General features: G+C 44.9%; 1 protein-coding gene and 1 pseudogene across 1 annotated transcript; both read right to left on the reverse strand.

Annotated features, from left to right (window-relative positions):
• Positions 1-9845: 9845 nt before the first annotated feature.
• Positions 9846-10829, reverse strand: LOC142437648 (nucleoporin NUP35 pseudogene; annotated as a pseudogene).
• Positions 10830-16414: 5585 nt separating this feature from the next.
• LOC142442240 (class I histocompatibility antigen, Gogo-B*0101 alpha chain-like) lies at positions 16415-19661 on the reverse strand. The gene is made up of 8 exons (XM_075543513.1): positions 19648-19661; positions 19136-19341; positions 18776-19042; positions 18304-18579; positions 17322-17606; positions 17122-17223; positions 16619-16651; positions 16415-16476 (listed from the first exon to the last, which is right to left on the reverse strand). Exons 1-8 carry the CDS (start codon positions 19659-19661, stop codon positions 16415-16417), a joined length of 1245 nt encoding a protein of 414 aa, XP_075399628.1.
• Between the last annotated feature and the right edge of the window lie 2876 nt (positions 19662-22537).

Raw genomic sequence — 22537 nt, forward strand, 5'->3', positions numbered from 1 at the left:
CCACTCACCAAGGCTGACTTGACCACTGACACTCCTGTGTGCCCCATCTGCCAGCAGCAGAAGCCAACATTGAGTGCAAGATGTGGGACCATTCCTCGGGAGATCAACCGGCAACCTGGTGGCAGGTTGATTACATAGGACCACTTCCATCATGGAGGGGACAGCGTTTGGTTCTTACCAGAATAGACACCTACTCTGGACATGGATTTGCCTTCCCTGCACATGATACTTCTGCCAAAACTACCATTAGTGGAATACAGAATGCCTCATCCACCCGCATAGCATCCCACACGACATTGCTTCAGATCAAGGAACTCACTTCACAGCAAACGAGGTGCAGCCATGGGCCCATGCCCATGGAATCCACTGGTTGTATCATGTCCCTCATCATTCTGAAGCAGCTGGCTTGTTAAAGACACAATTATGGCACCAGCTTTGTGGCAACACTTGATGGGGCTGGAGCAATGTTCTCCAGCAGGCTATATTCTGTCTAAACCAGCGGCCAATATATGGTGCTGTGTCTCCAAGAGCCAGAATTCATGGGTCCAGGAACCAAGGGGTGGAAGCTGGAGTGTCACCACTCACTATTACTCCTAGTGATCCTCTTGCAGCATTTTTGCTTCCTGTCCCAGCAACCCTGTGTGCTTCAGGCTTGGTGGTCCTGTGCCAAAGGAAGGGACTCTCCCACTTGGAAACACAGCACAGATTCCACTAAACTGGAAGCTGGGAATTCCCTCTGGCCACTTTGGGCTTCTCATGCCTATTGATCAACAGGTCAGGAAGGATGTCACTGTGCTGAGTGGTGTGATTGATTCTGATTACCAAAGAGAAATTGGACTGGTGCTACATAATGGAGGTAAAGAAGAATATGTTGGGAATTTAGGAGATCCCCCAGGCCAGTGGTTCTCAACCTTCCTAATACCACGACCCTTTAACACAGTTCCTCATGTGGTGGTGAACCCCCCAACCATAAAATTATTTTCTTTGCTACTTCATCACTATAATTTTGCTACAGTTATGAATTGAGGCAACCCTGTGGAAGGGACGTTACACCCCCAAAGGGGTTGCAGCCCATAGGTTGAGAACTGCTGCTCTAGAGGATCCTGGCTAACAAAATGAAGAACTATTGCCTTGAATAGTATGCTCTTTTAAGACTTATCTAAACGCGTTCCAATTGACAAAAACAACTAAAAAGATCTGATGGGAACCTTATGGGGCAATGAGCGCACAGTAATGAAGAAGAGTTCCGAGGAGGAGGAGGATGGCAAGAATAGCCGCACAACTCACATGATTGCACTTGTATCAATTTGCATTGGTTTGGTTTTGCTCTGCATATCCTTAACAAAATATAATTTTAAAATAATCCATCACCTGCATAAATTTCCTCCTCAAAATCCAAGCATAAAACCAGGCCACCCAATCCCCCAGGGTAACTATTAATCTGCTTTCGCTAATGAATTTACCATTTTCATTTTATATAAATAGAAGCCAAGAGTATGTGTTTTCTGGCTTATTTCAATCAGAATACTTAATACTCACATGTTGTGTCTATCAAAAAATCATTCCTTTCAATTTCCAAGTACATTCTTTATGTGAATGTAAAATGTATTTATCTACTCACCTACTGATGCACAATATTACAAATAAAATTATACATGCTTTCATTTTTCTTAAAGAATGCATCATTCAGAACATTCAACTTTTATGAAAGTTTCCACACAAAAACCTCAAGCCATACCAAACTCACTGCCATTCAGTCAACTCAACTCCCAGCAACACTATAGAGCAGGTAGAACTGGCCGTGACGGTATCCATTCCAGGTGTACTTTGCCTCACCACTCACTCAATGTCCCAGGGACCCCATAGGACAGAGTGAACGTCCTCTGGTGTTTCCAGGACTGTAAATCTTTATGGGAGCAGCAAGCTTCGTCTTTCTCCCATTAGTACCTGGTGGTTTACAAACTGCTGACCTTGTGATTAGCAGCCCACCTTAACCTCCTCCACCACCGGAGCCCTAGGAAAGTTGGTCTCTCCACAACCTTGATGGTGACTTTTATTTTGCTTTTTAAAGTAGCCATTCCAATGGGTGTCTTAGGAGCCCTGGTGGCACAGAGCCTTACGAGTTGGACTGCTAATTGCAAGTTTCAAAAACAGGCTGGGCAGTTCTACCTGTCCTAAGGGGTCGCCAGGGGTAACAGGTGACTTGGTAGTGTTTGGTTGGTTTTTTGTTTGTTTAGTTTAATAGGTGTTTAGCCATATCTCAGTGTCTCTTTCATTTCCATTTCCCTAGTGACTGATATTGAGCAGCTTGTATCCTCTTGTGCTTTTCATCTGTGTATCTCACCTTCAAGTATCCAAGTCACTCCTCCATGATAAAAATTGGACTGACCAGTTATTAGGTTGTAAAGGTTCTGTAGATAATGGAAAGCTTTTTCAGATGTCTAATGGGCGGCAGCTTCAAAAAACGTCCTGGGGACACGGACTGAAAAGATAACGGAATTTTTCCATTAACGTTTTAAAAGTTAGTCTGTGGTTAGACAAGTTTCTCCTAGTCAATGGAATGCCTTTTACTTCCCTTATGTGTGTTTTTAAAGGAAGTTTTAACTTTCGTGAGTCTCTGATAGCCTCTTTCGATTCTTTCTCTTTTGTTCCCTAACCATCATATTCTGGATAGTCCATTTTTGCTATTTTTCAGAAGTTTCTCAAAAAATTGAAAACTCTTTACAAAAGCATTCCACTCAGCTTTCTGCTCTATTACTCATTCAAACGGCTTTCCACATCATTCTCTTCTCTGCCCACTCCAGAACCCTCCCCTAAGTCTACCCATAGGCTAGTGACCCAACTACAACAGAGTTTCACAGTTGAATACTGTATGAAGTTAAGTGGTTACACCATTGGGCTGCGAGTCAATCGTTCAAAACCACCAGCCACTCCTTGGGAGAAAGCAAGGAGCTTTCTACTCCTGCAACTGTTATCTTGAAAACAGACAGCAGGGGATTGCTATGAGTTGCCATGACTCGATGGCAGTGAGTTTGGTCCAGTACAGTAGCCACTAGTCTCCTGTAGCAGCTATTCAAACATAAATGAAAATTTCAGTTCCTCATTCATGTCACATGCTCAATAGCCACATGTGGTTAGTGTCTACCACACAGGACAGCACAGATCTCCCGGCGTCTCAGAAAGTTCTACTAGATGTTACTGCTAAACATTAGTAATGGCTTCTAATGATGCATCACTTGGTCCTGCTTCTGATCCTTCATCTAATACGATAAAGTAGACTTCATCCCAACATTCATTAAGAAAATGAAGGCCCTAAAAGGGGGGTAATTGCTTAAAGCAATCCTTTAAATTTGACATTGTCAATGTATTCAAACATTAATTGGGTGCTTCTATTTTACATATTATTTTATTATTACTATTATTTTTTAACTGGGTGCATCTTACAGCATCAATCCCAATGCTGTACATTTTGCAAGCAACTTGTATTTTGTCTTTTTCGTCCTTCAAAATATGAGGGGGCTTTAAAGTTCATGGAAAATTTCCATCTCATTATCTGTTCGTTTTTCCACATATTACTTGAAGCCCTCTCATAGTTCATATGAGAGATCTATAATCCATTGCACTCAATTACATCTACGTTTCTCAGGATGTGTATACCTTGCACCTGTATCAGCATGTGCGGGTGTGAATAGAGAACCCTGCTTTGCCTGCAGTTCTTCTTGGAGTTTCACCTGCCCCTCCCTTTGCTTCTCTAGAGGATTGTCACCATCACTAATCATTTTAAGCTCCCAAGAAGAGCCTGATTATCCTAGCCATTAAGAAAGACTTCATCTGCTTCATCAGATTCACTGGAGAAGCTCTAGAAAAAGATTCTCAGGCTCCATCATGAAAGCTACTCCAAAAGAACTGTGTCTGGATGAAGTCCAGAAATTAACAGTCCCTCCAGGGAATGTGAGGTGCAACCCATGTGGAAGTGAAACCTCAAGGATCTCAGTCTAATAAGGAGACAATGGTTTCCCCCTTGTTACCACCAAGATAGTTAACAGAGGAAGAGAAAGTGAACAATAGAAAGTACAGAAAGAGAAGCATTTTCAACAGACCTTTGAACTTCACACTGTATGAAGACATACACAGTGCTCCTTAAGATCAGGTTGATGTGTATTTACCTTGTACACAAGTCATGCTAAACAAATGAGGAAAATGCTATTTACATAAAACAGGGAGTAAAAATTCATAGTATTTGTATTTTAATACAAAGGGTCCCAGGATTCAAACAGGTCCGTCTGACAGGGAATTTCTTCAGCCAGTTTCTCAGATTTCCACTTGGGAATCCTCACCAGTTTCCTCTTCAGACTCAAATGCCTGACCATCCGATGATTTGAAGTCCTCCAGAGGGCCACCACTCAGTCTCTTTTAAAGAACAAACCAATAGTGTTTAATGACTTTAAAGCCCAAACCCATTATCAACATGCAAACATAGTGGTCCCTCCAGATGACAATAAGAGAACACTGGTGGTGCAGCGGGTTAAGTGCAGGGTTTCTTACAAACAGGTCAGCAGCTGGAACCTGAGCAGCGCTGAGGGAGCAAAGGAGGCAGTCTACTCCTGTGAAGACTGACAGTCTCAGACACTCTGCACAGTTCTTCCCTGCCCTATAGGGTTGCTGTGACTTGAAATGCATGTATCATGACTGGGGTTGGTTTTTAAGTTGCTAGAGTAACAATCATCAGGATAATTCTTGTTCAAATATTAACTATTTCCAAATCTTTTAGAGAGACAAAGCCATCAAACTTATCTAAGGTTGCATTACCTACTTTAATGTTTGTGTCAACTACAACGCATACCTTTCCACAGTTCATTACTTTTTACAAATCTACAAGAAACATGTTCTGTTGCTTCATGTCACTAAACAATAGCTCAGTTACTGAGTTCTTACTCCTCTCAACATTCCATTGAATTCCCGGACAAACCTATGCCGTCGGTCCACCATTCCCATTTTACAGATGAGGAAAAGAAGTTCTGACAAAATAAATAACTTAACTTAATACAAGGGACCTTAAAACATTTGTGGGAAATTAAAACACTGATCATACGCTGCTTTAGTTTCATAGAAAATGAATGACTTAGAATGTCACAAGTACCTACCTCTGTCTCCTCTGCCATGGACTGTACGTGTTCTGCTACTTCTGCTCATTCTTTATTTTTTAACAATTTATTGGGGCTCATACAACTCTTATCACAGTCCATACATATACATACATCAATTGTATAAAGCACATCTGTACAGTCTTTGCCCTAATCTTTTTTTTTCTCCTCTTTTCTTTTTTTACATTTTATTAGGGACTCATACAACTCTTATCACAATCCATACATATACATACATCAATTGTATAAAGCACATCCATACATTCCCTGCCCCAATCATTCTCAAGGCATTTGCTCTCCACTTAAGCCCCTTGCATCAGGTCCTCTTTTTTTTTTTCCCTCCCTCCCCTTTCCCCCCTCCCTCATGTGCCTTTGGTAATTTATACCTCGTTATTTTGTCATATCTTGCCCTATCCGGAGTCTCCCTTCCCCCCTTCTCTGCTGTCCCTCTCCCAGGGAAGAGGTCACATGTGGATCCTTGTAATCAGTTCCCCCTTTCCAACCCACTCACCCTCCACTCTCCCAGCATCGTCCCTCACACCCTTGGTCCTGAAGGTATCATCCACCCTGGATTCCCTGTGCCTCCAGCCCTCATATGTACCAGTGTACAACCTCTGCCCTATCCAATCCTGCAAGGTAGAATTCGGATCATGGTAGTTGGGGGGAGGAAGCATCCAGGATCTGGGGGAAAGCTGTGTTCTTCGTCGGTACTACCTCGCACCCTAATTAACCCATCTCCTCTCCTAAACCCCTCTATGAGAGGATCTCCATTGGCCGACACTTGGGCCTTGGGTCTCCACTCTGCACTTCCCCCTTCATTTAATATGGTATATATATACATATACATATACACATATGTACACATACATACACACACTTATATGGGTTTTTTTTGCATGATGCCTTATACCTGGTCCCTTGGCACCTCGTGATCGCACTGGCCGGTGTGCTTCTTCCATGTGGGCTTTTTTGCTTCTGAGCTAGATGGCCGCTTGTTCACCTTCAAGCCTTTAAGACCCCAGAAACTATCTCTTTTGATAGCCGGGCACCATCAGCTTTCTTCACCACATTTGCTTATGCACCCATTTGTCTTCATCTGCTCATTCTTTATTCCCCTTTTCAGATGCACAATTTCACTGTCCTTGTCTTCAATTTCTTTCTTTCAATGAAGCTATATGAAACAAAAGAAGCTGAGTATTCCATATCTATGCTTAAGCTATAGGCCAAACCGTATGCGTCCGAGTAAACAACTGATAGAAGCCCTTCACCCAGGTGATAATGTTCTCACCCCAGGAGGCTCTTTGTGAAATAGTTCTGGTCACAGAGTTGTCTTTGTAATTATACTTCAGTTAGGCCAACATGAATGCTAAGCTTGTACTGCTGTAACCAAATATTCTAGCAGGAGAAAACAAACAACCCCAGAGTTTAGAAAACGACACAGGTCCTTATGGTGAAGACGTACTTTCTCATTTTCCTCCAGCGTATCATACAGAGCCTGCTTTCGTTTTGCTGCTGTTTCCTTCCAATATTGAGAAGATGGAGTTTCTGAAATAAACTGTTTCACATGCAGGGATGCTACACATTAGTGTTCCCAAAAAAGTTAATAATATTTCTATTTTAAAAACATTTCCAATCTTGGCAAAATATTATTTATTCACATCCCTTTCAGAAGATCATTAGAAAACAAAGTCAGTTTCTTTTCCATTTAACCTTTCCCAGTCTTTCATGTTTAAAATTTTCAATCCTTCAGAAGAGTTGCAGCAAAAGTGCAGTCAGCAAACACATTACTTTCACCTAAATTGATTTTTTAAACTGCACTCTTGGTTTTGTGTTTAGTTGATTGTTTAATACTGGCATCTTTGAAAAGTCCACATCAGCTATTTTGTACTCCGACCTTTAATTTAGAATTGCTGGATTCAAAGAAGGCATGTGTGGCAAAAATACGCTGTGTCCTACTCAATTCCTCATGCCAATTTGTCACAATATTGGTAGTATTGTAAAACCGAGAGCTATTCATTTTTAGTATGTGTGAATATAGTGATGATTTAAACAATGACTTTTCACACCATTTTCATTCTGGAAAGCTTTCTTTTTCTCTAGGCTTCAATTTTCTCACTAGTTATATATCAAATGACATATCATCAGTTCAGAAGTAGTAACCTGCCATATTTCTTTCACAACATTTTAAGTTTCCTCTTGATTTCCAGCGCCATTCCACTAAAAATTAGTACTTCTTACAAGTACAATTTTGATTCATCTTCACTCCTTATAATTTGGGGCCAGGTTTCTATTAGTTCTCTTACTTCATGTTCTCCTGGGATCCTTGCTTCTCATAGAGGCTTTACTGTATCCCCCTATTCAATCACGGCTGCCACAAGCAGACAGACAGAAAGGACGAGGACATATTCTCCTACATCTGTAGGAATTAAATTCCTCTCTTACTTGAAATTCATGCTCTAAAGGTTTTTCTTCTTGAAAGTCTTGTCCCATCTTGCGAACACTTTTAAATTAACCCAGCAACACAGCCGCCATTGTAACGACTATCCTTTCCTTAATAAACAGCCTCTTTTTAGATCATCCACTTTGAGATCTTAACAAATGTCACTACCCAAATGGTATGAAAGTACAAAAACTAGGTGAAGCCTCTTACAATATCCCAAATTAAGAGGCTTTGTGCAGCATTCACAGCAGTGAAACAGAAATATATTTACCTCTTAGTAAAGTTATTTTAAAATAAAAGTTTTATATATATATATATAAACCATGTTATTGGGAACTCATGCAGCTCTTTTCACAATCCATACATGCATCCATTGTGTCAAGCACATTTGTACATTTGTTGCCATCATCATTCTCAAAACATTTGCTTTTCACTTGAGCCCTTGCTATCAGTTCCTCATTTTTTTCTTTCCATTTTCATAGTCCTATTTAATTCCAAGTATATGTGCTGAATTTTAAGACTGATATTTCACATATTTTATAAGCAATTACTCCACTGAAGGCTATCGTAATTCTGTGATATGTGTTTGATAGATCTTGATTTGTAAACAAAGATGACTAGGCTCAGATCATTAAAATATGTAATCTGACCCAGTTCAAGGCAGAGAATCTTTTTTTAAAAATTATTTTATTAGGGACTCATAGAACTCCTATTACAATTCATACATACATCAATTGTGTAAAGCACATTTGTACATTCGTTTCCCTCATCATTCTCAAAACATTTGCTCTCCACCAGAGCCCCTGGCATCAGGTCCTCATTTTTTCCCATCCCTCCCCACTTCCTCCTTCCTCATGAACCATTGATAATTTACAATTATTATTTTGTCATATCTTGCTCTGTCCCACGTCTCCCTTCCCCCACTTTTCTGTTGTATGTCCCCCAGGAAAGAGGTCACATGTAGATCCTTGAAATAGGTTCTCCTTTCCAACTCGCCCTCCCTATGCCCTCCCAGTATCGCCACTCACACCACTGGTCCTGAGGGGATCATCCGCCCTGCTTCCCTGTGTTTCCAGTTCCCATCTGCACCAGTGTACATCCTCTGGTCTAGTCACACCTGCAAGGCAGGATTTGGACCATGACAGTGGCGGGGGATGGGGGACAGAGCGGGGGGAGGAAGCACCCAGGAACTAGAGGAGGAAAGTTGTATTTTTCATCATTGCTACATCGCACACTGATTGTCTCGTCTCCTCCCAAAGACCCTTCTGTAAGGGGATGTCCAGTGGCCTAAATATGGGCTTTGGGTCTCCACTTTGCACTCCCCTGCTCATTCACTATGGTAAGAGATCTCTTGATACCTTGTGATCACACAGGCTGGTGTGTTTCTTCCATGTGGGCTTTCTTGCTTCTGAGCTAGATGGCCGCTTGTTTACCTTCAAGCCTTTTAGATCCCAGACACTATATCTTTTGATAGCCGGGCACCATCAGCTTTCTTCACTACATTTACTTATGCACCCATTTGTCTTCAGCAACCATATCATGCAGATGAGCATGTAATTTAATGACTTTTTATTCTTTGGTGCCTGATAATTGATCCCTTCAGCACCTTGTGGTCACACAGGCTAGTGTGCTTCTTCCAAGTGGGCTTTATTGCTTCTGAGCTAGATGGCCACTTGTTTACCTTCAAGACTTTTTTTTTTGGTGCATAAAATTAACAAAGTTTGTTATCAAGAAACTTGAGTACCTTAGTGAATTTTTAAAAAGACAGTTTCCATTTTAAAACACTAAAAGATGACAATTCACAATAGAAAGGACACATATAAGCACAGATAATGAAAATATTAAATGATATTAAAAGCCCATAATTCAAATTGCTAATTACAATGTTGTGTCTTGGTAGGAGCAGCTGTGCCGTTCCACTTCATGAAATTCATCCCCAGTTCTCAAGGAGACCAAGAAGCCTCACGAAAGATGCAATCTTATAATATACAGTAATCAATGCTGACTTGCTGTGCTTACTCATCCACTATCACAGAAAGCACAAAATCCTATTTACAGAGATCTTTAGTTTCTTAAAAACATATCTCAAGCATCTTTTAAAGTGCCAGCTACTGTTCCCTTAGCTTCTAAAACAAGTATGAGATCACATCCCAACATTGCCCAGAGTGGTGATATAACTAACCGAGAGGAACTGGTAGTATGCTGCTGCTTTAGTGTAGCCTGTAGCAGCCTTCTTCTTGTAGAGTTGAGCTTGGCTTTCATTGTACTACCAGCCGAACATATACTCCATTGCTTTGGATACAAGACTTTCATCTTTTTTGGGCATTTGTCTGTCAGAAACAACCTAATAGTCACTAGTAGAAGCTTTATACTCTGTAGCAAGAGGTCTCATGGTAGAAACCCTAGGAGTACTTCCAGCTTGTGTTGGGGTACGTAAGGTTTTGATTGGTGGTGTAAAGGCTAGAGATGAAGATGATAAAGCACATCTTTCACTGTTTTCCATTACACTTTTATCTATACACGGTTTGACACCGATCATGATGGACTCCCCAAAAATCCTCCCATCTTAAGGCTTTTCAAGGTTGCAGTTTAGATTGGTAACGAATATGCATCCAATTTCCTGTATTAGACATCACATGTTTTAATATATTCCCGTATTGTGCAAATTGCAATAGTATGTAGGAAGCAGATGCTTGAGGAAACCCAAACACAGTCACCCAAGTGTCATCGAGGTGATCTTCTGATGTCAAAAAATCTCCTTGAGTATAAAAAGGATCCAGCTGGGCAGGAGATAATGTAGTCTTTCGTGGCTGACCAATATTCACTGGACTAAACATAGCTTGACCTGTTCCGGGAGTACCTGTGGCAACTCCAACAAGAGGACTCTGCATTACTGAAATGTTCGCCTGTCGTCTTGAAGTTAAAGGTGCTGACCCAAGTCCTGGGCTGGAAATGTCATCGTACATACTTCTAACTGGCGGAGCTCCACTTTTATCTTTGTGAGCTGGGACAACAGGCTGCGGTGGTGATCCACCTGCAAGTAAAGGTGATCTAATTTCCATCACTCCTACTGATGGATCACTGATTGACTGAGATTGTGGAGTCGCTGGAGCTGGCAAATCCCCCATTAGAAATCCAGGTAAAAACTGAGCGTTGACCCCTGGCTTTGGAGAGGCAGGTGAACCCAGCATCATTGGTTCAAATCCTAGTGCGGGCGCCTGGGGCTCCACGGCAAAGGCCACCATTCCAGAGGCAAGTACACCGGGCCCGGAACGGTCCCGATTTTCAAAAATCTACCTTCGAGACTTTAAGGCCCCAGACGCTATCTCTTTTGATAGCCAGGCACCATCAGCTTTCTTCACCACATTTAGTTGTTCACCCACCTTGTCTTCAGCGGTTGTGTCGGGAAGGTGAGCATCACAGAATCCCAATGTAATAGAAAAAAGTGTTCTTGCATTGAGGAAGTACTTGAGTGGAGGTCCAATGTCCCTCTGCTACCTTAATACTAACCATATAAATATATGCACACACATCTATTTCCCCACCTCGTGTATAAATATATTTGCATATGTACATGTCTTTATTTAGACCTCTATAAATGCCCTTTGCCTCCCAGCTCTTTCCTCTATTTCCTTTGACTTCCCTCCTATCCCACTGTCATGCTCAGTCCCCACCAGGGTTTCAGCAATTCCTCTTAGTTACATTACCCTTGATCATGCCTAACCAGGCCTTCCACACCTTCCTCACCACCGATTTGGATCGCTTGTCTTTCCCTTGTCCCTTTTTAACTACTTCCCCATCCCCCTCTCTCTCATGAATACTTGATAATTTATTGATTATTATTATTTTTCATATCTCACACTGTCTGACATCTATCTTCACCCACTTTTCTGTTGTCCATCCCCAAGAGAGGAGGTTATATTTAGATCCTGGTAAATGGTTCCCACTTTCTACCCCACCTTCCATCCACCCTCCAGGTATCACCACTCTCAGCACTGGTCCTGAAGGGATCATCTGTCTTGGATTCCTTGTGTTTCCAGTTCCTAACTGTACCAGTGTACATCCTCTGGTCTAGCTGGATTTGTAAGGTGGAATTGGGATGATCATAGTGGGAGAGGGGGTAGCATTAAAGAACTAGAGGAAAGTGGTGTGTTTCCTGGTTGCTACACTGTGCCCTGACTGGCTCGTCTCCTCCCCACTACCCTTCTGTAAAGGGATGTCCAGTTGCCTACAGATAGGCTTTAGAAACCAATATGCACACCCCTTTGTTCACAATGATATGATATTTTGTTATTTGATGCTTGATACCTGATCCCTTCAACACCTCATGATCACAGAAGTTGGTGTGCTTCTTCCAGGTGGGCTTTCTTGCTTCTCAGGTAGATAGCCATTTGTTTACCTTCAAGCCTTTAAGACCCCAGATACTATATCTTTTGATAGCCGGGCACCATCAACTTTCTTCACTGCATTTGCTTATATGCCTGCTTTGTCTTCAGCAATCATGTTGGAAGGTGAGTACCATGGAATGTCAGTTTAGTGGAACAAAATGTTCTTACTTTGTGGGAGTACTTGAGTGGAGGCCCAATGTCCATCTGCAACCTTAATTCTAAACCTATAAATACATGCACATAGATCTATTTCCCCATCCTCATATATACATATATTTATATATGTACATACCTGTATTTAGATCTTTATCAATGCTCTTTGCCTCCTAGCCCTTTGCTCTATTTCCTTTTATGTTCCTCTTGTCCCACTATCACGCTCAACCTTCATTTTGGTTTCAGTAATTCCTCTCAATTACATTGCCCTTGATCAATCCCTACCAGGACTCTTACACCCTCCTTACCACTGATTTTGGATCACTTGTTCTTCCCTTTTCCCTGGGTTCATTAACGCCACTTCTTTCCCCCCACCTCCTCCTCTCCCATGCCCACCCACCCCCCGGAACCATCAGTACCATTGTTTTCTCCTCCAGATTGTTTATCCAGCCTTTCTTATCTAGATATACCTGCAGAGATAATATTATGCACACACACACAAAAAAGACAAAGCAAAACAAAGGGACAAAACAAAACAACAACAAAAATCCAATGACAAAAAAAAAGAGAGCCTGTAAATAGTTCAAGGTCTATTTATTGACTTTTAGGAGTGTTTTCTGGTTGAGTCTGACGGGGTGCCACGCTCGGGCCCCAGAGTCTATATTTGGTACTCCCTCAGAACTTCGTTGCTCTGCTCTCGTGCTGTTCTGTTGCACGCCATTAGTGTTTTGCCTCTGTATAGTGGGGTCAGACTGGGCCCAATTCCCACTCTGTGTCTCTAGTGCTGCCCCCTGTAGGGCTATGGGTCAGTGAGAGATGTCGTATCTCATAGCAGGGCTGGGCATATGGTCCTGTACGTGCATTGGCTGCTCTGAACAGAGATATTGTCCTCAAGGCTAGGTGTCCACTCTCTCTTCCACCCCCTTTGTTTTCTCCCATGTGTTCTGATCAGACATGTCCCTTTCTCTGAGCTGTAGCTTCAGTGCTTATCCTCTGAAGTGAATTCTTCTGGGTGGGGGTGGGGGGTGGTGGTGGGAAGGGGACTCTCCAAGTATGTGCCTTGGAGACAGCCCCTCAGACCTCTCTATTGGTTCCCTGCTTCATGGCGGTATGTTGCATTTACATCTTGGATCACCAGGTTGAAGTCTGGTCCCTCTTTCCCCGTGGAGATATAAACAGCACCCTCCCCTTGGGTGGATTAGTGCCCTGTTCTCCTGCTACCCGTGTCTTTTTTCCTCCTCCTTTTTAGGTGGCTACCATATGTACCCCTAGATTTGGTCTAGCCCTTGCCGTACTACCTGGTCCTTACCCCAGGAATGTTTGTATACATAGCTTTACTCCTATACCCCTTTTGCATTTTTAAGCTTACCTAAGCGGACTTGTACTTGAGAAGGGTACCCCATTTTTTATCTCCTTTTCTGTGGTCTTGTCCAATCTGTGTAACATTTTGATAGACTTCTGTTTATTAATCTTGTATCCTGTCACTCTGCCATATTCCTCTATTGCTTCCATACAATTCTTTAGGAGCTTTTGGGATTTTCCATGTAAAAAAATCCTATCATCCAGTAATAATGATATTTTCACCTCTTCCTTCCCCAGGTCAATACCTTTGATATCTTTCCTTTGCCTTATGTTGTTAGCTAAGACCTCCAGTATAATATTAAATAAGAATGGGGACAAAGGGCATCCTTGTATGGTCCCCTTTTTCAGTGGGATTGTTTTCATCTTTTCTCCATTGACTACCATGTTGAATGTTGGTTTTTCATATATAGCTTGTGTTATATTGAAGAATTTTCCTTCCATTCCTATCTTCTTGGGTGTCTTAAACAGAAATTGGCGTTGGGTGTTATTGAATGCTTTTTCCATGTCTACCGATGTTATGATGTAGTTCTTAGTTTTGATGTCAATATGGCAAATGCTGCTAATGGTCTTTCATATGTTGAACCATCCCTGGGTCCCTGGTATGAATCCCACTTCGTCATGGTGAATGATTTGTTTCACATACTTTTGTATTCCATTGGCAAGTATTTTTTAAGGATTTTTATATCGGTATTCATTAGCGATATTGGTCAATAGTTCTCGAATCTTGTGGGATCTTTGCCTGGTGTCAGTATCAGAGTTATACAACAAAGCATTCTTGAATTGAGGGAGTAAGTAGGTAGAGAACCAATGTCCATCTGCTACCTTAATACTAAACCTATAAATATATGCACATAGATCTATTTCCCCATCCACATATATAAATGTATTTATATATGTACATGCCTTTATTTGGAACTCTATAAATGCCCTTTGCCTCCTAGCTCTTTCCTCCATTTCCTTTTACTTTCCTCGTCCCACTACCACGCTTAGCCTTCACTTGGGTTTCAATAATTCCTCTCGGTTACATAACCCTTGATCAAGCCCTACCAGGCCTCCTACACCATCCACACCACCGATTTGGATCACTTGTTGTTCCCTTGTCCCTGGGTTTGTTAACATCCACTTCCTTGGCCCCCATGTCCCATGCCCCCCCGGAGCTGTCAATCCCGTTGTTTTCTCCCCCAGATCGTTCACCCAGCCTACCTTATTGACACAGACCTGCGGAGATAATAACACGCACAAACACAAGACAGCAAAACAAAGCAACAAAACAAAACAATAACAAAAAGTCAGTGACAAAAAAAATAACCACGACGAAAAAGAAAAGATTGTAGCTAGCTCAAGGACTCTTTGTTGGACTCTAGGAGAATTTTCCGGGCAAGGGGTGCCAAGACCTGGCTCCAACATCTATTTTTGGCATTCCCTGGGGATTTCGTTGCTCTGTTCCCCTTGCTGTTCTGTTCACGCCCTTGTGTTGTGCCTGTATGGTGGGGTCAGATTGGCCGCAATTCCCACACTGTCTCCAGTGCTGTCCCCCGTAGGGCTATGGGTCAGTGAAAGATGTCGTGTCTCATAGTGGGGCCGGCCATATGGTCTTCCCTGTGCATTGGCTGCTCTGAGCAGGAATCTCATCGTCAAGGCTTGGTTGGCCAGGATGTTTTCCCCTCTCTCTTCGTCCCCCTTCATTTGCTCCCGTGAATTCTGATCACACTTGTCCTCCCCCCTGAGCTGGAGCTTCAGTGCTGTCCTCTGAATTAAATTCTTCTGTGGGGAGGGCAGGTGTCCACATAGTTGGGATTGGGGCCGGCCCCTGTGATCATCATGTTCAAAACATTTTCTTTCTACTTGATATCAGCTGGTTTTTGCCCCTCCACAACCCTCCCTCATGATACTTGATAATTTATAAATTACATATTTTTCATGGTTTACACCGACCACTGTCTCGCTTCACCAACTTTTCTGTTGTCTGTCCGCCTATGAGTGGATTATGAGAAAATGAGATCAGATGCATATACAAAACAGGAGCAGGTATAGTGTCTATGAAAACAAACACTCAAATATAAAATCAAACAGCAGGAACCGAGGCCCAAACTTTAACCTGAGCCAAGGCTGACCTGGCCACACGAAGCCCTTCATGCCCACAGCACCAAGACAGGAGAGCCCGGATGATGTCTGAGGGCCTGTGGTCAGAGATGCTAATGGGACAAGGTGCTACTGAAGGAATAAAGACAAGACAGATGTGAAGATGACCCGGCTGAGAAGAAGTGTTCACCAAAATCACCTTGTCCTGAGCACTGGCTGAGTTCAGGCCCCACCCATTCTAGCTCCTCCCCCACCTTCTCGTCACTCTGTCCCATTTTATCTTAGTCAACTAAAAATACACACAGATTCTGGACTAGGCTTAAATTTTTATCATTTCTTCTTTTGAAATTTCAGCATTTTCTCAATTTAATTAACCTATATATCCATCTCATGACAAAAATTAGTAACCAAATTCATTATCAGGTCCCTTTTCAATAGAGAAGAGAGACTAAGCAGGTGAGAGGGAGGGAAGTTATACAGGGAGGGAGATGTTCTAGCAGAGATGGGGAAAATGGATCAGCGAAGGGACACAGGTCTTGGGGCTTGGACATCCTGGTGGGATGGGTTTGTCCCACCGCATCCTCACGTGATGCTAACCGGAGGGCAGGCACATTCAGACCCCGGTTGTAGAGAAAGAAATCCAAGGCTCTTCAATCCCAAAGCACGCTGGGAACAAGTCCTGTGTTACTCTGCCACACACAAGGACTCAGGCTGCAGAAAAAAAAAACCACAGAAAAATTCAGGTCAGTCACTCTGAGGAGTCCACTGCACTCTCAGAATGTCTCAATCCAAGAGTTCCTATCACATAGTCTTGTCCCCTCTGTCTCCTCTACTCCGTGTCAGGGCTACAGGCTCTCACCTTTTGAAACTGTGAGAGACACATCCGAGCCCTGGCTACCGTCATTGCCTGGAGAAGAGAAAAACAGGATGTGGTCAGAGCACACAGGAGATGAGACCCGGGGAACAAGGATTATGAGTGAGGGGCTCCTCCCTGGGCGCCATCTACACGCTCCCAAGGGTCTCATCTCAGCCCCCTCCCCCATACTCACTGGCAGCTTGAGAATAGCTCCCTCCTTTCCCACCTGTGGGAACAAAGCATTCCATGAGGGACTGGGAGACACTGGACCATCAGGTCCTTTAAGAGCTGGTTAGTGCTGGGCTCCAGTTAGATTTCCTGAACTGCAGGGCTGGGTAGGAGAGGGATGGATGTGCACAGATTGGACCGCCATCCTGCTGGAAGTGTGTCTGCAGCAGGAACATTTCCCTGGGACCTGGGACTACTGGGAATCGGTCTCCATCCCTGGAACAATAAAGGTGAAAGATCCATCCTTTTCACAGGTACACATAGGGATGTGCAGATACAGTTAGAAGAGTAATTGTGAGCACACAGGGCGCCACACGGGGGCAGCACATAAATGGATGGTACTTCCCTTAGGGAAGCTGAAGATGGTGAATCTCCCTCCTAGTTGGGACATGACACCCAGCAGTGGGATAAGAAACTGGGTACAGACACACACACAAACACACACACACAAGCACGCCTACCGTCCACCTGAGCACGTCTTCCTCCGGATCACAAATCCAACTGCAGCTGCGAGGAGAACCAGGCCAACAACCATTCCCACGATGGGGATGGTGGGCTGGGAAGACGGTTCTGGAAAGAGACCGGATGGTGAAGAACCCTGTCCCTGTTGGTGCTCAGAGGGGCCCCTGCTTTCCCTGAGGGGAGCCCCACCCCATGCCCGTCCTCACCCCATCTCAGGGTGAGGGGCTCAGGCAGCCCCTCGTGCTGCACTTGGCACGTGTATCTCTGCTCCTCCCCAGAGGGCACCACCACAGCCGCCCACTTCTGGAAGGTGCCGTCCCCCGCAGGCCTGGTCTCCACCAGCTCCGTGTCCTGGGGCTGGTCCTCGCCGTCCCGCTGCCAGGTCAGGGCGATGTCCGCCGGGTAGAAGCCCCGGGCCCAGCACCTCAGTGTGACCTCTCCCTCAGGGACATGGTGTTCGTGGTGGTGGGTCACCTGGGTCTTTGGAGGCTCTGGAGGGAGGGTCAGAGGGCTGAGGAACTCTGCCTGACCTCCCTGGGGTCACATCAGCAGGGCTCCTATGATTACCCTGAGGATGGATTGGGCAGTTGTGGTCGGAGTGGAAGGCCAACACCCAGACACCAGCCTGGAGTCCAGGTGCTCCATTGCCTCCTCATGAACGGAAAGTTCTAGAATCAGCCTGAGGCAGCCCACAGGCCTGGGGTATAGCTGCCTAGAGAGAAAACAGGGACTTCCAGTTTAGTCTTGGGTTGGAGACTCAGAAATGGAAATAAAAAAAAAAATAAAAATAAAATAAAAAAATTAAAAAAAAAAAAAAAGAAATGGAAATCATGTGAATCACATCTGTAAACCCATTGGGAGTGTACGGAGAACAAGATATGAGAGAGCAAGTCCCCTGTGGGGGCCAAACGTCAATTCCCCGTTTAAAGGGCAGTGCTGATGAGTCAGGAATCGTGTCCTCTCCTCTCCCAGGGAGACCTGGTCCCTCAATGTCTCAGGGAGAGGAGGGCTGCTCTGGGCAAGTCACTGTCCTACAGGACCTGGGGGTGCAGGGGAACCCCTCCCTCTCCACACCCAGTAGGGGTCTTCTGGTGTCTGTCCCATTTCCTTCCCCCCTGAGAGGCCAGCAGGGCGGACACACAGACCCGGGTCCAAGGGAGTTGGGGAGGCGTCCAGGGCCCCTGTTACCTGCGCGCTGCAGGGTCTGCTTCCCGTTCTCCAGGTATCTGCGGAGATACTGCACACACCTGCCCTCCGTGTAGGCCCTCATGCGCTCCGCCACCCCGGCCTCCTCCCACTTGCGCTGGGTGATGAGCGAGGCCGTGTCCGCCGCCGTCCAGGAGCGCAGGTCCTCGTTCAGGGCGATGTAGTCGGCGCCGTCGTAGGCGTACTGGCGGTACCCGCGGAGCAGGCGCCCGTCAGGGCCCAGGTCGCAGCCAGACATCCTCTGGATGGTGTGAGACCCTGACCCGCCCCCAGACCCCCGTCAGCGAAACTGAAAAAGAAACCGGGCAGATCTCACGCCAAGAAGGCGAAGGGTAGGGGAGTCCCTGGGAATCGGGGTGACGTTGGGCGGGGAGACGCGGTGGGAAGCTGAGGGAGGGCGACCGCGCGTGGGGTCGGGGGCTCGAGCCCCGCGCCCCGGGCCGGGGCCCCTCACCGGCCTCGCTCTGGTTGTAGTAGCGCAGCGCCGTCCGCAGGTTCACTCGGTGGGTCAGCATGCTGCTCCTGCAGCTCATGGTCTCCTGCTCCCAGTACTCGGGCCCCTCCCGCTGCACCCAGGGCGCGCGCGGCTCCGTCCTCGGGTCCGGGGCGTCGCTGTCGAAGCGCACGAACTGCGTGTCGTCCACGTAGCCGACTGAGATGAAGCGGGGCTCCCTGCCGGGCCGGGACACGGCGGTGTAGAAATACCTCAGCGAGTGCGAGCCTGGGGCAGGGGGGTGGGACCAGAGCGGCTGAGACCCCGACCCCCGCCCGCCCCGCGCCCCCGAGGGTCCCGCGCCCCCGACCCCGCACTCACCCGCCCGGGTCTGGGTCAGAAGCAGCAAGCCCGGGAGCAGCAGGAGGAGGATCCGGGGCGCCTTGATCCTGGGAAACCTGGGTTCCTCAGAGTCTGACGCTGGTGCCACTGAGGAGACCTTATAACCGGGATTGGCTTCTCCAGGAATCAGAGACCCAGTAAGGGTGAAAAGGGGCCCCGCGTCATAGGTATCCAGCCAGAAGGAGCTGACACAGGTTGTGCGAGGGAGAAGTGAAACTCCTGAGAAGGGGAATCCCCAGCGCTGGGTCTCCCCGCCCCCTGACACCCCCAATCCGGGCCCGAGAGCCAAGTGGGCGCCCTGGGACGCTGAGAGAGGTCTCCTCCTGCACGGAGCAATCTTTCCACACTGTCTCCTTGAGCCATGGGCCGGACCTGTTGCAGACAAAGGCTTTTTGACTCAGAATTTCTGTTGTCTAGATCCTGGGGTGAGTTCAAAGCCACCCTGTAGGATGGACAACTCCTCTCGGGATTTCTTTCCTACATTATAATACTTCAAGAAGCCCATCGCCAGTCTTTTCTCCCGCCTAGGCACTTGGATTAGCCCATAGGAGCTTATTTATTCTGCCACAAGGCGCCTTAGAGGTTCTGTTCACAGTCACACACTGTGAAGAAACCAAGGGATTTTACTTCTGTGGGTTCTGTCTAATGAGAGCAAACACATGGGAAAGGGAAGCAATTAACATTGTAAAACCAGGATAAAATACTACTGATGACCCCTTACACGGTAACAGATCATATGTTTTCAGGAAAAAGAAATGTGTTTAAAAATAATAGTGAAAAGAGGGAATCACTTTATAGGTCTCCTTTCTGTGTCCGCAGACTTCTGGATTTTCATATCAGCTTCTGCATCCAATGTGCCATCCTGCTCGTGCTGTAGAGCATCCACCATCTCACAGGTACAATGTTGGAGAAGGGAGTCTTCAAATAGGCTCTCCAAGTACCTGTGAAAGCCCATCCTTCATATTTCATTACTGCTACAGAAGAGGTAGTTCCTTAAAGGTTAATTGCTGTTGGAAAACTCTTGTGGAAGGTTTCATGGTCTGTTCATTAAACCCAGAGATCCATCTTGCATTCCGCATGATTCTTGTTGTAATGGATGAAGTTTCTCTGAAGTGCTGCTTTAGTCTATTGAGAATACAAATATTCCAGTGTTGGCACATTCCACTAGGAAATATCACATTAAAAAGCCACCTTTGTTAGTATCACCACTGGTCCAAGCCCCCTCCCCACACTCCACCCCCAGGAAGAAGTGTTTCATTTTGAAAAGCTCTCACATTCTGCTCCATACAAGTTTTACATTCTTAAAGGTTACAGTTTATCATTTTCAATAATGCTCTTAGTAGATTTATCGCCCCCCCAGACTTGTTAATTCTTGAGAAAGTGTCAAATAGTCAAGATAGGTCCGCCGTCATTCGTTCCTCCAAATAAAAAGCATCTTCCTTTTTTTAAAAAAAGTAGCTAGTTCAGGACATACAAATTATTTTCCTTGAGATAAATGTTATATTTTAGAATGCAGACGGGTTTATGTTTACTTCCCATTTCTGACATACAGTTAAGGGACGTGGATTCGGGGCAACCTTCTATTTGAGAATGTAATGACAGTATGAAATGTCCAGGCTTCCATAAGTGACCTGTAAGTGCAGCTGGTTCGGTTCCGTTTCCCGACAAGGGAGGGTTGGCGCAGGACACTGACTACTGCAGTCTGACGGCACAGCTGGAGTCCTGCTCAGTTCCAGCTGACTTTCCTCTGCAACTGTCCACACATGGAGAAACACTGATCACCTCCATGAGTGCTGTGGATACGTCTTTGACTTCACGGATCTTGTGGAAGAATCTCTGTGACTCCCAGAGTTCCACAGATGACACTCTGAGAACTGCTGTTCTGACTAAACCCAGAAGTCCGCTGCCTGGCTTCTGCCTCTTCTTCACTTCCCAGAATTCCTCTCCCTGAACTGGACTACCTGCTCCCTTTGTGGGCCACCCCCACCCCCACCCCCAATGCTTAGCTTAGTCCTTGTGTTAGTCTGGGTAGACTATAGAAACAAATTCACTGAGACCCTTATGTGTATAAGAAAGGGGTTTATATTCAAGAACAGTTGAATATTGAGAACACATCCAAACCCAGTCGAGATCAATTCAACAAGTCTGATAGTAGCCCATATGTCCAATACCAACCTATAAATTACTCTTCAGACTCACGAAACACAGGCAATGATGCTGAATACAGAAGCTCACAGGCCAGTGAGTGGACAGTCTTGTGGATCCAGTGGCGGTAGAGGCATTTCAGCACTGGCAGGGGTCCCCACATGGCTCCTTCAGCTCCAGGGCTCTAGCTTAGCTCCAGGTGCCTTGTCAGCAAGCATGTCGGGCAGGTAGTGAGTATGTGTCCGGCCTCCAGAGAGCTATGTGTCTCCTTAGCGCCTCCAAATGAGATCATTAAGCTCTGAACTGATTGACAGGCAAAACTCCACCCCTTCACTCATGTCTCAAATTGACAAGAGATTATGTAACTACCACAGTCCTTTCCCTTGTGCTCTTCCAAACAAGAATTTACTACCTGGAAATTTAATGCCAGAGCGTATGCACAATCAGACATCTGATATTCGGGAAACAACGTATCCTTTTGGAAATGGAAATATTTATACCTGATCCACCACACAGGGATGTGTTTTCATTCATCAGGTGTTTTCATTGGATTACACGTGAGCTGAATGTACATCCATATTTCAGATGGTTGGAAATCTGATGCTCTCTGTGGGAAAAATAAAAAAGGCAACTTCATTATAAATTGGTCTTAGGCATGTGACTTGAGGTCCATAGTCAATTAAGAGCAAGGCTGTCAATAGAGCTTTCATTGACAGAGGGTCTGTCTGGACTGTCCAGTAGAGTGACTCCTGACCCTGAGTGAATGTGGAGCATTTGAAATAAGGCTGGTGCAATGGAACAATTGAATATTCAATTTAATAATTCATTTAAATGCCCACACCTAAATATTAGGTACCATATTCGACATTATCTAGAGTGTTCTGAATTTCCCAACTTTCCCCCCAAAAAATGCTGTATGATTTATTAATTTGAGTATATTAAACTTATTGAAAAGCCATGGGATTTCTTTTGAGGATCTTTGGCATATTCTTAAAATAAAAAGTATCCATCAGAACTTAAAAGGTACTTATTTAACTAGCTTGTAAAGACATTAACCAAAACATGCTCAATCCCCTCAAGATTACAAATGTTCAATTTCTGTTTGTATTTCATAGAAAATATTGGTGTTATTCATTTATGACAAACTTACCTAACCCACTGTCATCAGATGGATTTGGACCATGGTGACTCTCTGCAGGATCCACGGCTGCACAAAGTATAAGAATAGTCAGTGTC

This window comes from Tenrec ecaudatus, chromosome 1, assembly GCF_050624435.1.
Source record: "Tenrec ecaudatus isolate mTenEca1 chromosome 1, mTenEca1.hap1, whole genome shotgun sequence".
NCBI classification, from domain to species: Eukaryota; Metazoa; Chordata; class Mammalia; order Afrosoricida; family Tenrecidae; genus Tenrec; species Tenrec ecaudatus.

What these genes read in the sequence shown, in the direction of transcription:
- LOC142442240 (XM_075543513.1), bottom strand. An exon ending in TCTGACCCAGACCCGGGCGG is followed by an intron (nt 19,043 to 19,135) that starts GTGAGTGCGGGG and finishes CCCCTGCCCCAG; the next exon opens with GCTCGCACTCGCTGAGGTAT. An exon ending in GCCCCTCACCCTGAGATGGG is followed by an intron (nt 17,224 to 17,321) that starts GTGAGGACGGGC and finishes GTCTCTTTCCAG; the next exon opens with AACCGTCTTCCCAGCCCACC.